At 40.4% G+C, this 18,127-nt stretch overlaps 1 protein-coding gene across 1 annotated transcript in view; it reads right to left on the bottom strand.

Moving 5' to 3' along the window:
• Nucleotides 1-952: 952 nt before the first annotated feature.
• The window catches only part of kcnh2b (potassium voltage-gated channel, subfamily H (eag-related), member 2b), a 206,982-nt gene continuing 189,807 nt past the window's right edge, over nucleotides 953-18,127 (bottom strand). The window contains exons 10-22 of the mRNA XM_063912531.1: nucleotides 17,735-17,889; nucleotides 17,250-17,344; nucleotides 16,937-17,077; nucleotides 13,756-13,955; nucleotides 10,965-11,217; nucleotides 10,355-10,548; nucleotides 10,042-10,144; nucleotides 9,777-9,928; nucleotides 8,974-9,118; nucleotides 8,689-8,878; nucleotides 6,936-7,041; nucleotides 6,624-6,731; nucleotides 953-6,272 (exon numbers count right to left, since the gene is read on the bottom strand). Coding sequence (XP_063768601.1) covers nucleotides 5,892-6,272; nucleotides 6,624-6,731; nucleotides 6,936-7,041; nucleotides 8,689-8,878; nucleotides 8,974-9,118; nucleotides 9,777-9,928; nucleotides 10,042-10,144; nucleotides 10,355-10,548; nucleotides 10,965-11,217; nucleotides 13,756-13,955; nucleotides 16,937-17,077; nucleotides 17,250-17,344; nucleotides 17,735-17,889 — 2,223 coding nt within the window. The 3' untranslated portion in view covers nucleotides 953-5,891. The remainder of the gene's footprint in view (nucleotides 6,273-6,623; nucleotides 6,732-6,935; nucleotides 7,042-8,688; nucleotides 8,879-8,973; nucleotides 9,119-9,776; nucleotides 9,929-10,041; nucleotides 10,145-10,354; nucleotides 10,549-10,964; nucleotides 11,218-13,755; nucleotides 13,956-16,936; nucleotides 17,078-17,249; nucleotides 17,345-17,734; nucleotides 17,890-18,127) is intronic.

The raw sequence follows: 18,127 nt of genomic DNA, 5'->3' as shown, positions 1-18,127 counted from the left end.
TGTAGACAGCCCAGGTGTAGCCTTAGTTTCATTTTTCGATCATTAAGTCTGTATTCTACAAATACATAGTAGGCCTAATAGTTAAGCACAGCAGCTTTTATGGCAAATCTAAATTGTGTTTTGAACTCCCAATACTGACAATAAATTAAACTTATTGAGGATAATACGCAATAAATGTGACCAACACGTTGTCAGACTACAATTTCGACCGCAGTCTAAAATGGAAATGCAGTGGCACATTGTATCTTATTCTCACAATATATCCGCCCATTTTACCTTCAGAGACAGTGAAATTACAATAACTTTCCATATAAAAAAATCTAAGAGGGGGAAAAATCAAAAGGAGTTAAACTTCAAAATGGTTAAAACTCACATAATCTAGGTTTATAGTGACACCTGGTGATACAAATGGCAAACAGCAGTCCCCATGTGCCCCCTCTTACTCTAGTTTGCATCACTGATGTCAGATTTACAATCTGACATCACAGACAAATGAATATGTATATTCGCCTCCACCCATCCAAAACCCCCTCCCTCAGGAAATCTCTCATTGACTGCACTAATATGCAGAGCAAGACACTCACCTTTTCAGGATTCAGAATGTTATAAGTAACCTTCTTTTTTTAACTTGTCGTGGATAGTGTCTTTGAGTATCTTGAAAAACGACTAGGCGAGGTGGCTGTTTCAGTTACACCTCCGAAATTATTTTCATTAGAAGCCACGAAATGTGTCTTTTGTGGAAAGATTTTTTTAGGTATGTTGGGTTATATGAAAGAGCCAACATAAAGGAAGCAGCCACTGGAAATGTTATTTAAGCATTGAAAGCCTGGGGATAAAGAACGTTTTCATTCGGATGAGAAAAGAAAAAAAAACAACCTCCCACCTAAAATCCCTTTGAAATAAGATATGAACCAGTCATTAGTTTGCTTTCGAAGAGGTTTATTGAAAGAAATATTATTGAAATTTTATAAAGTTCAACCGTTGATAATGCTATCACAATCAGAACCTAGAGCTTCACCATTTCCCCATCCAACTCTCTTTAACATTTGATATGAATAAAGCACTGCATTGTACAGCCCAGTACTAAAACCTACAGGTAATATTCCAGGGACTGCAATAAAGTACACATCATCGAAATGATTAACCATTTTCAAAACATTTGAGAGTTTTTAAGCAACATAACTCAGTCCTTTTCAGCAAAATGTGTTAGATATATGCTTTTACCAACATATTTTAACCCCCCATGCACAGAAAGAAAGTAAGATGTGGTCAAAAACTGCACTCAGATGTGTTAATAATAGTCAGTCTTCAGAGTGTAGCCTGTCTCGGATGGGCAGAAGCTGTTTTTTAATTCACTTGATTTCATTCAAGAGTGGAAACGGGGGAAATCAAGTGCCCCAAGATATGTGGGAAACAGTTCTGCCCAGGACAGCCTCACATGCATCACTCCATTACAAGGGTTTGCAATCAAAGACACAAATATACGATAGCATATTGTATCATCTAGTATCACTATATTTGCAGCTATTCAGTAACCATCTTTTCCATTACCTGAAAGTTGTATGTATATATATATATATATATATAAATATGACTCTCCCATAACCTGGAAGAATTCAGTGTCTCACTCTACACAGTTTGCAAGCATACAGCAAAAAATCAGCTGCTTTGCACATCAAACCTTCGCATTGCTTGATGGTTCTCAGTGCAGCATGCAAGTAAAAATGTGCCCGATATTAAAAGTATTTAGCATCATTGTCCTAATCACATTTAATAACCCTCATTGTCATATCCATTTTTACCGTGGAGAGCTTTATCCACTTCTTTTTCCCCCTAATAAGGTGATATTTTAATAAGAAATTAGAGCAGACTTTATTTATTTAGTATATTTTTCCTCTATATTATTTTGCATTTCAAAGCATGCCAAAGACATTTTTCAGTTTCTGCATAGTGCTGGCTATACGAGTGCCAAAGAGCTTGATTCCTTTACAAGTAGAAGAAGGTATGTACAGGCAAGGAGTGACGGAGCAGTTCCAGTGTTGAGTAAACGTTACCAAAACCCATCCTCCCCAGGTGCTCAAAATATCTACAAATACACGACTCAAGTCTGTCGGAACTCATAGAAAGTTGAATTGGGCTGATAAAAAGCTCGGCATTTTGGATGAGCCAATAAGGAAGGTGTGTGTGTGTGTGTGTGTGTGTGTGTATGCTGGGTTTTTATGTTTGTGTGTGTTCAAATGCAAAGGGAAAACTATCCTCCCTATTAAACCCCTCCCCCAGCCCACAAACATTACCCAGTCCTGTAAAGACGATTTTATTTTCAAAGTGCACCCCAGACTGTTATATTATGCATTATGCATTACATAAATGTATTCTGTAGCATTGAGTATTCCACTAAAGTCTACATACAAGGAAGGAGAGTCGACACTAAGCACATTCTAGTTGTGAGGTCATCGATCTGAATGTAAAGACACAGTTCAGGCCACTAGGTGACTGTTATTGAACAGTAACAAAACTCTCGCTACAGAATGTGTGTTGGCGAGGAGAGCCCGCTTCTGAAAATCCCTACCTCAGCACTGGACTGTAGAATGACACTAAATATTCACTGGGAAAGAACCGGATATTTTCTGGACATTTTTAGATTGATGTGTGATAGGTCCTTGTTCTTGGTGACCACAGGGAGGGACTTCTGTTGAAAACATAATGAGTGTGTCAGCAAAGTAAACACAACAAGCAGAGAGGCTTCAGTAGTAACAAGGACTTTTTCACAGAATGCTTAAAAGGGGGTCCTAGAAACTTTACACCAACAGTGATATTTTGATCACAATTGATCTGAAAGTAGCAATCATCTCTTTTTACAGTGTACAAACCAACCTGATCTTCACAATAGTGCTCTAGGTTTCAAAAAACAATCTAATTACACCCCAAAAATGATTTTAAGTCACTTTGAAGAATGTCCTGGGTTGAAATTTAAAATCACAGATCAATCAATTCACACGTTTATAAAATCCCCAAGGATTATTTGTTACAGCATTCTCTTGCTTTGGTTCGATACTAAAGTGCACCTTTAACAGAGTGTGACATCAACTGCAGCCACACGGTCCAATCAGTTCGCAGGAGAGATGCTGGATACTACTACAGAGGGACAGGTAAAGCAGGCCATGTGTATTGAATGTGGCTTTGTGTGCAATTGCAAATTGATCAGCTTAGAGTTATTAAAAGTTATTATGACAATCATGTGTATCAAGCACTTTATAAATAGTGAATAATGCTTCTTCATTTCAGATTATTATTAAGAAGCGCATGGGGGGGACACAAAGCTTTCACTTGCTGCTCATCAAGCCAAGACAAAATGATAAAACACAGGCAATCAAAACACAAATCCTTCAACAATAAATAAATACAATAGCTCAGACCAGCAAGCAGCAGTACAATCTTCACAATTCTTCATTAAAGGGAAACTCCACCCGAGTTAAGGTTAGAGAGTTACCATGTCCTTCCTTTCGCCTGATTGGTTGTTTTTTTGAAATCTGAAACAACACAAAATTAACCTTCGACGACCAGTTCCTGAGTCTTTATAAACATCTGCACTGTGTAAGAAATAAAGTGCTAAACGGACGCAGTTAAGCTGCTACAGGTCTTAACTGTTTAAAGGACTATTGCACTTCAGTCGGAGGTCCCTCAGCTTTTCAGTGTGTGGGAGTGTATACGGATCATTTTGTATCAGGGAAGACGATTTGAAGATGTCATGGGCTTTGATTGACTGTCAGCTTGACAACTTCAAACTTAAAAATATCGATTCAAGTGGAAGATATTGCAGACATTTTAACTCTAGGGGTTTTTAATGCACCTGCTCTTATTATAACGTGCATTTTTGTCAGCCCTGAGGTAAACCAATTCCTAAAACAATATCATTTTGCTAGGCTCTTTAAGATTGGTGCATCTAAAAGCCAGTTTGCCAAACTGTATAGAAGCTTAGTGTGTTGGTGGACTGGTGGAGTGGTGCAGGAACAAGTCCTAAAACCAAGAAGTGAGTTAACATTTTACCACTTCCAGTTCCCTCCTCTCAGAGTCAATGGGATTTAGGAAAATAGCTCGAAATAAGGTCTGTGGTTGACACAAATAAGAGTAAGAGACGGATCACGTTTTGTTCTAGAGATGTTAGCATTTTGCTTCTGGCGATTAGAAATTGATAAAAGTAGGATAGACATGTGGAGATTATCCGGCTGAACAAAACGTGCATTTATGAAACAGGTTCGTCTTCCACAGATCTGATTTTTTACAATATTCCAAAATCCAAAGGAGAAATCGCATTACTTCTTTGTCGACGGAAGACATGCACAGCTTACTTCCGGGTCGGCCTACAAAAATACGTCATCCTTGCACCACTGTATGGTGACATTTCTTGGATGCTTTTTTGTGCTGTCTCTCAATTTAAATCACATACACTCAATCTGTCATTTGACTGTTTAAACCGGCCACTAAAACAAAACACAAACGTGTCCTAGAGACGTTAAGATCCAGTGAACCTCTACAGTGTGTCGAAGCAAACGCCATGCTCTGCAAACGAGGACCAACATGTAACACTTAAAAAAAAAAAAAAAGGTTCAGACCTGAACTACTCACACGCATAATAAGATTAAAGCACACTCACTTCTTTGCCAGTGTTTGCATATTGTACTGTACATAGAATAGTGGCGCATTCGGCTGGTCATTGTAAACTGGCAAACTTATATATTGTATACGTACGCATCACATGACAGACTATGTACAAGGTGAAAGCAATCAGGGTGCTTGATTAGGTGAAAAAAAAAAAAAGGACTAATGAAATCTGAGGTAGCAAATTCAACTAGGATACACTACAATCACCGTTTTTTTTCTGTATGCATGTGCTTTGATGTTAAGAAATGAAAGCCGGCCAGTAGTATGTGTTCATATCATCATAAGTTGTCTGTTTCACAAAAAGGTCACAACTCATTGAGTTAAATTAGAGTTTTGCTTGTTTAAATATTAACAGTTAGCTGTTTTTGTCCTCATGGTAAACTTCTAAGTTTGCCAGTTTACCTGGTAGTGAGGCGGCCTAAGCATGCCATATGTTCTTCACTCTGTACAATGTTTATGGTAGGGCAGCTGATATGTTCATCGAGAAGATTCATGGCTTTTAACCCTTCAGTTCCCACCCCTGAGGTGCAAACCAGCCAATCCAGTGCGCTCTTGGGAAGAGGGAAGCGTTCGCTCCGCCTCCTGGGGCAGGACATCAGGGGGTGAGGAACCAATGACAGAACGGGACAGCAGGTTTCCTGTTAGGCCAGCTAACACTACAATATAACAACCAGTTTGTGAGTTTATCGGAAGCGCCGCGGACATATAGAGTAGAATAATATCAATAGGATTTTCAGTGCAAGACGTAAATGGCTACTTGTTTCATCGTTATTCTGTCCGTTGATGTCTTGTTCTCGTCAGTCATCCAACATAGGACACAGCAGTAAAGGGATTCTTCTACAGGATCTGATCTACAGGATAGCAGTCACTTGTGTGTTTGTGTGAAGTGTCGTCCTTCAGCAGAGGTCCGATTCAGTCTGGTTTGACTGTGTTCGTTAAGAGGCAGAGCTCCTCTCTGCTCTGTTTGTGGTTTTGGTTAAAGGTTGTACCGTAATGGAGTTCAGAACAAAGGGTGAGGGGGACCTGTGGAAGAGAGAGACATAGGAAGCCTCAGCCCTTCCCCTCCGCCTGGTTCACTCTCTCTGAGTGAAAGGTCAGAGGTGGAATATCAGTGTTGAAGATACAGTAGCTGGGTTTTGGTGGTCGTACAGTAGGTGCCTCTTCATCTCCAAAGTGTCGACAGTTGAATCAGGAGGGACGGCAGGATAGAACATCACTCATTCTCTTCCTTAGCTCCCCCCTGGGTCAGAGCCGTGTCTCTGTGGTGTCCGTGAGTCCAGAGGTGTCTGTGATTCCTGGAGGGACAGCCTCCTTTGGGTTTCAGAATCTAGGGATGATACCTGTGTTCCAGCTGCCGGCCCGACTCCGGCCCCCAAACACACCCCTAAACTGAAGTCTAAGCTGGACCCCGCAGCTGACCCACTCTCTATATCTATCCTCAAACCTGAACCTAGAGCTGGCTCAGAGCAGCCTCCAGCACCAGGGCCCAGTCCCAGCTCAATGCTGCCCAGTCCGGAGGGGCCCTGCTCAGTGATGAGTGGGGGGTCCTGGGGCTGCAGGGAGGAAACATCCCTGCCCGGATACCCTTCAAAGTCCTGGGAATCCAAGACCTGAAGGACAGTTAACTCAGGTCAGTGTGACTAGCCCAACTATCGCTGCGATGCATCATAATCATGTTTGATATGCAAATAGAAATCATTAGTTTGAATATCTAAGTATGTAAAAACTAGGATGATATATTGAATGTAAATTCAATACAAAAATATTAAAATATACGCCAAATTATAGAATACATGATTGTTGTATACTTAACCACAATATAAGCACAGCATGTAAAGCTGTATTTGATATGCTGCATGCTATAGCCAAATGTTTATAATTATAAGCTACTGCAACCATGTTCAAATCAAATCTGCACTCCACAGAATGTCAAGTATGAATGTATGAACCATCTGCTTCACCTGTGAAAAGGAGGCCAATGTGTCTGTCTCTAGAGGGGTAGCAGGCTCGACCAGCCTCTCTCCTGGACAGGGTGATGGGCCGGGGCCTGGGCCTGGGCAGGGGGAGACCTGCAAGAGAAAACATCTTATTACTCCTTCTCTCTATAAAGCCAGAGTCAGTCTAATAATTATAAGAAAATGTGCACTGTCCTGACTCCTGTTGTGTGAATTATTCTTCAAAGATTCTTGTTGGTCCACTGTGACAGCAAGCATCTTACTTTAACGTACATACTCATATATATGTGTGTGTGTGTGTGTGTGTGTGTGTGTTACCTGAGGTGGTGATGAGATGGCGCTGTAGGCGGGAGGAACCAGGGCCATCTGTCTCTGCAGCAGCTGCATGATCGCTCCTATGTCTGTTGACATGCGACTTTCCAACCTGCACACATTATGCATATACAGATATGTTGCGCGTGCAGTAGCCGTTTGACTGGAAATGTCGGAGACCAGAAACGTTTTTGAAAACTGCTGTCACATTTTTATTTATTTATAATAACGCAAAAAATGTGTAGGCTGTCTATTTTGACCCACAGAGAAATGGGGGCTATCTACCCTTATCCACAATTTTAAGTCATTCGAACAGCCACTCTCCTCTCCCTCTCCTCTCTGTAAGGAGCAGCAGCTGAAGCGGTCAGAACAAAGTACAAAAAGATAAATGGCATTAAATATTATTAAAAATGCCAGGTAATAATAGATCTATTTTCTTCTCCGAGTGTATCAGAATGCATAGTTTACATGTTAGTATTTCAAAAAATCTCAGGGTTTTTCTTTTTTTACTCAAAGTCTGTCTTTTTATTTAATACAAAAAATATGTGCCTTTTTTTATTTCATAAAGTTCAATTTGGATTCTAGAAAATGTGATGGCCATCACTGGTTTAAACTTGTTTAAAGAGCATACTTTAGTTTTGTGAAGGGATATAATCTGCTTTGAATGGCACTAACAATATTGAGGATGTGGGTTTGTTCCCATGGACATATACTGAAAAAACTGTACTTCACTTTACTTAAAAGTGTATGCTGAGAAGCATATATATATATATATATATATATATATATATCCATATATTACTGCAGTGGTTCAAAACTTTGGGTCGTGATTTATTGACAACGGAAAAAGTGGGTCTTGAGGCTTGACCAGTTGAGAACCACTGATCTAGGACATTTAGATGCTAGTATACAGTTTGTAGTTCTGAATCATAGTGACTTAGAGTCCCAGATCTCAACAGTGAAGTTAGTGTGTGTTTAAAAATCAAGGCAGCTGTTACATATGTATAAACATATTGTTAAAAAAGTTCTTGCATTAACTTTTCATTCAAAGTGCTAAACATGTTTAAACTCTGTTTTATTTATACTGCATTTCTCTTCCCACCCTGAGGTTATTTTCTTACTTTATGAGCCGTTACGATATATTTTTCTCACAGGAGGCGGAAGTCTTATTTAATCTCTAAGCGTATTAGCATTATGATGGGAATATACATAATTCTGCTACACAGGAGGTGAACGTTTTCCATCCAACCTGCTGGGTGCTATCTCTTCTATATAGCTAATTAGGACTTATTCTGCAGTTATCTCGTTCATCTTTCTAAACTCCAGCAGAGACTTCTGCATATGTGCAGTTATTTTCAGTACAGGGGGAAAATGTCTTCTCCCACACACTGTTTCTCCCCTCACATACACCTCCAGCTGGCTGACACATACTATACATCAGAACTGTGCCTTACAACTCTGAGCAGTCAGCCAGAGGCGCCGCCGGCTTCAGAGCTAAAAAACAGCGCAGACACACCGCCTGTGCTGCAACAAGACCAGACAAAGGAACGTCTCCCAGGTGAAGGCTAGCAGGACGAAGGAACTTCTATTTTTTAACTGCGTTGGAGGAGAGACACTTCCTACATAGATTGCAGGGTTTTAGCAGGGACTTTAATATGTGGTAAAAGGGTGCACACAAAACAGAACAAAAAGGATAGCAGCAGCCAGATCGACACACAAACTAGAACGCACACACACTTAGACATTCAACCCGTCACACCTGTTGAGCTGTTTCTGCAGCATGTCCAGGCGTGTGTCCAGCTGGTTGCGTTGCTGTCGGTTCAGGCTGTGCAGCGGCGTGTTGAGGTTCGGGGGGGAGGCCAGGCTGCAGCTGGGAACCTCCTGGTACTGCCCACCCCCCCGACTCTCCCCCCAGAAACTAAAGATGTGGGACACACCTGAGAAGGCACCTGTGTGGAGAAGCAGTGCAGGGAGTGTGAGTTTTGGTTAACTGATGGATTGGCTTTACCTCAGAATTCAATTCGACATATCTGCTCTGTTTCACCTGACAGGGCGTTGCAGGTGTTCCCTGTCTTGGGGTCTCCATCACCCTCTGTGTTCTCGTTGAAGTTCTGGGGCATGGTCTGAGCCTGAAGATTCTCCATCATTACCGGCGGTGGGGCAAGTCTGTTCGTATTTGTCTCTTCCCCCTGTCAAAGACATACAATGTTTTTATTTAATCATGGGGTACGGTCGAATAGTCAGTATATCTTGTTGGAATTCTCTAGATGATAGAAAGGAGCTTGGAAACTTCCTTCATAACCTCCTTTAGCTTAGAAAACACTGGACCTTCCTTTACGAAAAGTCCCACACTGCCTTGCGGCAGCAACTTTTACCATGACACAATATTCGGCCGTTCACGGAAACAGCCGATCGTGGCGAGAAATGCGTATCATAAAAGTTACGGTGCTTATTAAGCAATTAACAACTTATGCCATAACTTGCTAAAGTGCTTTGTTTTGAACGTTCAGGACTATATTAATCAAAAGGAGGAATATGAACGTTACTTTTTTACTGAAATGATCAAGATACAGGGATCTGTAATTCCCCTACATCATAAATACGTCGTATAGTGTAAGTGCAGTCGGGTTCTCTTGAAGCCCAGTCGTCGTTTCTTAAGTCCTTTTGAATTCTCCTATCCACTATTCCTTAACCATGTGACGTTTCACACAGGGGTCAAGGAATAGTAGATAGGAATAGAAGATAGGAGCTGATTTTTGGACTATTCGACCGTACCCATGGTGTACCACAATGGCAGAGACTATAAGGAGACTTGAGAGGTAGACAAGATGAAAATGGTAGCTTTACCTCATCACCACTGGAGTGTGAGGACACTGAGCTTCGATGTGCCTGCCATTGTCGCTTGGGTCCCTCTTCCTGTTTTTTATTTTTGGTTGAGTCCCTCTGTCTTCGTCTTATAGTCTTATGGGACTTTTTACTTTCTCCAGCATCTGCTTCATCTGTTTAGAGGTGTGTGAGGAAAGCAAGGAAAAAAAGAGGTAGATTGGTGAGTCCAGCTAAATGGACAATAACTTTGGTGCAAGGGGGGTTAAGCTATTTAAGGAAGAGTTACCTTTTTCTGTACGTCTTCGAAATGATAGTTTGCGTCTGCGTAGTTTGTTGAATCCCCCACCGTTGGAGTCATCACTGCTCGGAGAGCCTGGGATCATGTTGGTCTGAAATGACAAGCAGCCTTTATTATAGGAAACCTTGTTGCGATGCTATTTGTAATAACAGAAAGAGCTAGCATCATGTATTGTTTCTTGAAGGGAAAATAAAGTATTAAAACAACACAGAGGTCAAGCATTCAGTACTTGTGATTCATAGAGCTCAGGCAATGGCGCTATAATTAAAACGATCCTAATATATCCAAAGTATAAACTTACATCTCTGAGGTTGAAGGTGATTTCCAAGTTGTTCCAGAAGTTGTCTGCGAACTCAGGGTACATGTCCAGCACCTCTTGGACATCTTCCCTGAAGATTTTATGGAGGTCGCAGTAGGTCAGAGCCCGCACATCAGCGTTGGATTTACCGGGTCGGGAATACAGGTTGATTGGCTCGCCGAAGATATCGTTCTTCCCTGGGAGAGGTGAAAACAAATACAACCTTTAAATGTCACCCCTTTATGGAGTCATCGAATGTATAATATAACCTTACCTACTGTGTCAGTGTTTTTGATGATGTATTGTCTTTGATTATGGGGGCAAACAAGTTCATCTTATCCTATTCTTTCCTATCCTGCCCTATCTTTAAAGTAACACACTACGCTCACCAGCAGATGGCGCCACTAGATAATGCACTTTTTAAAAGTTGTTAGGAACAACAGACTTGCCCCCAGTCTACAATGGAAATATTAACCAAAATGTAGTAATCTCCTAATATATTTCCAGTTGTTGCCATGTCCTTGCTTAATATTTAGTTACTAATAGCGTAAAAGTAAACAAAGAAAGCTACACTAGCTGTAAGTATGTATATATGTTAATGTATTTATTGTACCTAAGATTGCTACCACCACGTCCCCTCTCAGTATCTCTATGGATCCCCTGGATATGAAGTAGAGGGCAGTAAGGACGTCCCCGGCGTGGACCAGTGTGTCACCCGGGGGTGCGTGGGTGGTCTTGAACTTCATGGCCAGCGCCCTGAGGCAGCCCTTGGTGGAGCCTTTAAAAGCTTTACAGTTCTGCAGCAGCGTTCGGTTCAGATGGAGGCAAATATCCGCCTGGAGACACTCGGGGAAACCTTTCAGCACCTGGGGAGAGGGAATGAGGGAGCAAGGAAGCAGAGGGGAGGAGACAAGGAAGAGGAAAGTGAGAGAGAAAGGTGAGGACAAACGGAGAAGGACGACAGAAGGGAATAGAAAAAGGAGGTTTGAGATACAGGTGGGGCAAAAGAGTTTGAAGAAAGAAAAAAAACAAAGAGAGGAGGGGAGAAGGAGAGGGAAAAGAAGATGAGGGAGAAAGTAAGCAGATGAGTGGACAGCGAAAGGTTACATCAGAATTGACGCATCCTATTAGAAGCGATTGACTTTCTAAGTTTAGAACATGAAGATAATGTCAAATAAATGTCACAGATTATGGAGGCTTTAAAATGAATAATTAAAAAGTGTCGTTACAGTTTTTATTTTTATACCAGTCCCACTTACCAGTTAAGTCCATGGGACATTAGCTTTATCAGCCTGCTATCACACCATTGCACAGATAACACATGCCACAACTCAGAAGGCATTGATTCATCAGAGCATTTAATATTGTATGATGTTAAGCCTTCAGTGGATGACTTCTTTCTGTTCTTAAAGGACCTTTATAGTGATTTTTAGAACTGTAATTCAGAGGGTCTTCTGGAACAGAGTCAGCCGTCCCACAGAGTGTAATTAATATTAGGAATTGGTGCATTTTTAATGGGTTCTCTGCAAGCAACGGGAAGCCCGAATGCTTTTAGGCAGCAGGATTGTTACTCTCTGGCTGACAGCAGAGAACAGAACCCTAGCTAAATGACCAACACTTGATTTCTTTTTTACTATTTATATATTTGTTAATCTAGTAAGATACTTCCTTCATTTCAGACTTCACTGAGCTCCATTTTCATCTGTTTTAGGATTATTTCTTACTTTCAACATTTTTCTGTCTTTTGGCAGGCCTCATTACTTCCCAATATACACATTTTTAGATGCTTCAAAGCTTGGTGTAGTGCTTTTGAAAAAACGTCCACTATTAATCATTTACGGTGTGCCCCAAAATGTGCTGAAGGCGGATTTTAGAAGCAGGATACATTGAGTGTTCTTTCAGCTCTGGTCTACTGTTGCATTTAGCAGACCTCTGAGGATTTACCGTTATTGCTGTCATGATATTTTATTGTGGTTCTTGCCACAGCTTCCGTTTAGTGTGGAAAAGTAATGTTTTCATGGCCTCTTGGACACTTAAACTACTCCATTCCACAGCTGCAATGAAAACAAACAGGGGACTGTTTATCTGGCATTTTACTGTAACTGAAAAAAGGAAGAGAAAAGTGCAATTTTTGGTGATTGATGCTATATCAAACCCAACATCTATTAACCGTTTCTTAATCAATGATTTAAGAAGTTGGTCAAACCTAAACAACGAATAGCTTAATTATCCTGGTCTTTGCTCTTCCTCCTTATCTAAGGATCTACATGAACCGAAAATTCACAGGATCTTATCGGCTTCGCTCCGAGGAGTTGTTTCTTCTAACTCCACCAAAGGTCCGTACTGAACTTGGGGAGAGAGCGTTTAGTTACGCTGCTCCTGTGGCTTGGAACCAGCTTCAAAACGACCTGAAACTCAGAGAGCTGGTTTCTCTAAACAGACTCAAAGAGACTCTAAATGACTTTGAAGAAGGCCGCTGTGTCTGTTAATGCTTTGGCTGATCTTGTTGTATGATTGTTGGTTTTAAAATTGTCTGTAACTTGTAATCTGTGCTGCTACCTATCCTGGGCCAGAAATCTTTTCAAGGATAGCAAAAATAATAAGAGTTTTGATCCAGATTTTGACATACACTTTCAAACATTTTATATTTGAGACTGTGGCTCATCTTCTTTAACACAACACCATTTTATTATTTAATAACTGCTGTGTATCAGTGTCCTGCTAATCCAAATGCTAAAAGATACAATGTATGTATTTCTCTTTTTTTTACTGGCTCTCACACTTTTACTTAAACGCTTTCCGTTTCGAATCACAGCTGCATTATTATTCCCTCCATTCCCCGTAGAAAGTGTTCTGCAGCTGATTGAGTCAGCCGTAGAGTCAGAGAGACTTGATTTACTCCACTTTAACAATGTGGTGCTGATTATGCTATAATAGGCCATTTGTAAAAGATTCTTGAAAAGCTTGCCTGATGTAATGAGCAGAGTGTACTTTTCTTAAGCTGAGCTTACCATGCAGTGGAAATGTCTAGAGGATGTGACTTGGACAATGTGTGTGCGTTAGCCTGACTCACTGTGTCTATGTGTTTCAACCTGAATGTGAAAAGAGTGTGTTGCATTCATGCATGTGAACAGCCTAATGCATGCATGTTGCACATACTTTAACCTGCTTATTTGCACATGTTAAGACCATGTGTGTTAGTTTTACTTATAATACTCACATCTTTCCTATTTTCTCTGACGTTGTCGGACCATGCATCATGAGACAAAGGCTTCACATCACCCTAACAACGTACAACGCAGGCTCAAAACACTCCTCTAGCCTTTTTTTTTGGTGTGTATTCATGCCAAATCATTTATAGTAACACACGCACACGGTTTGGGTGCACGACGACCAGAACTCACAGCATTCATGTCGATGCCGTTGGTGTAGGACCAGGCGTGCTGGAAGTACTCCTCCAGCCTCTGCCGGAGCGGGTTGGGGATCTGGTGGAAGCGGATGAACTCCCTGACCCGCAGCATCTGGGTGTGGTAGCGGGCCGTCCCTGAGTACAGCCGCTGGATGATGGCGGATACATTCCCAAAGATGCTGGCGTACATCAGGGCTGACGATGGGAGACGGGAAGATATAAGGGAGGAAGTGTGAGGAAGTAGGAAGTAGGTAGGAAGGGAGAGAATAACATGTACATTGACTGAGAGTAAAGAGACACTGACACTTCTTACACTGATATGACCTGACGTATTTTTGGCTCCTCATCTGAGGAGAAATATATTATTAAGCTCGACACCCTTAGGTTTGATACTCGGTTCTTGACGTTTAAGTGAAGCTGTAGTCAAGAGTTTTTAAGTCTGTAACCACAGGCGAATCAGAAGTTTGGCTCAAAAACTGTGGAATAAACAACCGATGGCTAGCTGCACTGATATTTCGGTATTATAAATAGTGCAATATAAATTGATGTCAGGTTTCCATCCTTTAAAAGACATCAAATAGTTGATTGTAGTCTTTGAGATATTTTTTCCCATTTTTTCAAGCGACTCCGGCTGCAAAGTGGGGTCGTCTTTCAATCGGAAGGTTGTGTGTTGATTCCTATGCTCTGTATAAAAGGGGTGTGAATTGGTGGGGGGAACAACACTCCATTTACGATTGATCATTTAAAATGAGTCCTTAATCAATACCTTTTTACACATGTCATCCATCACAGCTCAGTAAGGCAACACTTCCTGTAGGAACCACCAAAGGTAATTTCACTCAGGCTGTTGGAGCCAGTTAATTTTGCTCTAAACGAGGATTTTGTCAACCTATCTCCTGCACTCACGTTTTGAAGAAATGTATATGTGACAAGTTAAGGCAAGAGATAAGATTTAATTTGAGCGAATGTCCATTGTGGTCGTGACCTGACACTTTTCAGTTTAAGTGATGGAGGCTAAAATCTTCTTTCTGAGTCAAAACGCTTTCCAAACAGACTGTGAACCTTACCTTTAGGCTAGACTTAATAGCCAAGTTCATTTGAATTCTAATCTATGCTGCAAGTAAAATACATTACTGAGAAGTATATATTCACTCATTTATATGCGTCACACAAGTCTGAATCATGAACCGATATTGTTTAAGTTACTGTATATATTATGGAGAAATGACTGAACAGACAGAGCAGGAGATTGACTTTTGTCTGTAGAGGACAGAGGGCCTCCTGTCGAATCCTCTGTGAGTGTCCCTGTTTTGTCCTGTTGTCAAATTGAATCCTGCTAACCTCCCAACCTCTGTCAGCTCCCATCATTGTCTGCATCACCCATCTTAACTGCAGTTTGACATTAAGAGCGTGTTTGTCACAAGCAACACAATTGATCTCTGAATCAGAGTTCAAATGACTGTTATAATGCCCATCGCAATTTAATAGTACACTTCGATTCCAAAGGCAACATAATATTTCACTTGAGTAATGGAAAATGTGCATGCCTCGGGACATTTTCCTGGCCAAGCAAATGCCTAACTAAAGGAACGCAGCCAAAACTAAAAATAAAAACGCTCTTGTCCAGTGTCCCATAGCCTCGACCTTAAATAGAAATAATTCCAATTGATTTCACAAGCACACTACATAATAAGGATGTACATGCTATGGATAATTTGTTACTAGTTTCCAGTGATATCATATTTATTTTCTTATAAATCTCCCAGAAGAGGCTTGTAGCCTAAAGAAGTTAACTCTGTAGAGAGGAAGTTGAGTTGATAAGCACGAGAGAGAATATTACAATCCCTGTTGATAAATACAAAATAATATCACTAGGCCAAATGCTTCCAGAATGAAAAAGGTTGACCTATGGCTAGGCCGAGCTGCTGTTATTATAAGAATAATAGTATATATGAAACAAATAAAAATGAATCTTAGTCATTTCAAAATTCCCAACCCCGTAATTGACATCAAGGTGAAACAAAATCCCTCCCCTACCGTCTGGAGAGTTCAAAAACGTTAAGAACTCTGAAAACAAATAAAGTTCTCATGAAGCGAATGAAGTGCCAATCCATTTTTTTGTTTTGTTTTCTTTGCCAACAGTTACTGAAAAACATACTGCAGTTTAATTATTTGAGTATTCTCCTGGAAAAGAAAAGAGGTGCAGGTTAAATTCTTTGATGCCATATGACTTGTATAAAGCCTTTCTGTGTATTAAGATAAAACAAAGTTCCTGTAATAAACAGGTTAAAACAAAGTTCCTGTAATAAACAGGTTAAAACAAAGTTCCTGTCATAAACAGGTTAAAACAAAGTTCCTGTAATAAACAGGTTAAAACAAAGTTCCTGTAATAAACAGGTTAAAACAAAGTTCCTGTGATAAACAGGTTAAAACAAAGTTCCTGTAATAAACAGGATAAAACAAAGTTCCTGTAATAAACAGGTTAAAACAAAGTTCCTGTAATAAACAGGTTAAAACAAAGTTCCTGTAATAAACAGGTTAAAACAAAGTTCCTGTAATAAACAGGTTAAAACAAAGTTCCATTTAAAACAAAGTTCCTGTAATAAACAGGATAAAACAAAGTTCCTGTAATAAACAGGTTAAAACAAAGTTCCTGTAATAAACAGGTTAAAACAAAGTTCCTGTAATAAACAGGTTAAAACAAAGTTCCTGTAATAAACAGGTTAAAACAAAGTTCCTGTAATAAACAGGTTAAAACAAAGTTCCGTTAGTGTTTACTGTTGTAATATTTATTTACATCACAGGAGGCTGAAGAAGACATCTATCACATTTTATAAATTGAACTTTACGAAAGCGTTTATTCATTTTTGCCTTCAGGTGAATTTAGGTTTGTCCATGAACTCAAAACACATGCTACATATAGTATATTGTGTGCAAGCTTGTTATAGCACATGTTATTTCCTACTTTTGGTTAAAAACGTATTTAAATCTGCTCTGATCTGCTCTGTTTCACTTTCCCTCCTCATCACCTGTTTTTCTCAGACAAGACGAAAATCATGCATGAAGGACGGACAATAGCTCCCGTTGGTTCATAGTTTTTTTTTAATCAAAACGCTTTCTTCCACCCAGATGTAAAGCCAAGGAAAAACTATGTTCACTATCTGACCAGTACTTACATCCTATGAGCATCACACAGATGGAGAAGATCTTCTCCGAGTTGGTGTTTGGGGACACATTTCCAAACCCCACACTGGTCAGACTGCTGAAGGTGAAGTACAGAGCTGTGACGTACTTGTCTTTGATAGAGGGTCCTGACCCTGGAGTGGAAATGTAAAGTTTTCACAAATGAATGACAGATCCCTGATGATAATGTGATTTATTTTCATGAAGCATGCATTTTGTATTAATTTGCTTAAAGCTGAGCTCACTAGTACAGACAGTTTATCTGAAATTGTATAAATTGTAATGCAATACGTTTCCATTCTTTACCTAGGATGGAGCTGTTGAACGGTTTCCCCAACTGATCCCCCAGCGTGTGGAGCCATCCAATAGAACCATTCCTCTCTACACTACCAATGGCATACCTGGGAAGAAATCAAACGTTAACAAGTTACAATGTGATTGCATGTATATCATTATTTATTTGCTAAGCTACAGTAGGTAAAAGATAAGCAAACATTGAAACTCCTAAAAGTTTTGTCTGAATATAATTTATTTTATTAATACTGATTCCAAAAATCTTGAGGAAATCTGATCTACTACTCAGTTTCTGCAGTACCGATTTCTATGATTTCACTTAAATCAGGATAAAATACACTTGGTGAACACAGCATTAGAAAATGTTTACTGTAAGATAATTATTGTATTATTCTGACACTAGCGCCCATAAAATAGCAGATCTGAGGTATGCCTAAGGAGATTATTCCCACATTACTCCTCTGTAAATCTCAAATGAATCATCAGACAGTATGTACCAGATGCAGGCCAGCCAGTGAGCGATGAGGGCGAAGGTGCACATGAGGAGGAAGAGCACAGCCGCGCCGTACTCCGAGTAGCGGTCCAACTTCCTGGCCACGCGCACCAATCGCAGGAGTCGGGCGGTTTTTAGTAGACCAATTAGAGTGGTGGTCTGATGGGAGTGGGAGAGACAGAGTGTAGGTAGTGGTAAAGAGAGTAAAGCACGGTAGCAAACTGAGTCCCTTAGCACAGATATCCCCTCACAGATGTCCCACCTGCTGTCTCGCACACACACACACACACCCACACCCACACACACACACACACACACACACACACACACACACACACACACACACACACACACACAGGTGTTGCAGCCAAAGTGAATCACAGTCGCGGAGGTGGTA

Source organism: Eleginops maclovinus, chromosome 21 (assembly GCF_036324505.1).
Source record: "Eleginops maclovinus isolate JMC-PN-2008 ecotype Puerto Natales chromosome 21, JC_Emac_rtc_rv5, whole genome shotgun sequence".
In the NCBI taxonomy this organism is placed as follows: Eukaryota; Metazoa; Chordata; class Actinopteri; order Perciformes; family Eleginopidae; genus Eleginops; species Eleginops maclovinus.
This window is presented reverse-complemented; position numbering and strand designations above follow the sequence as displayed.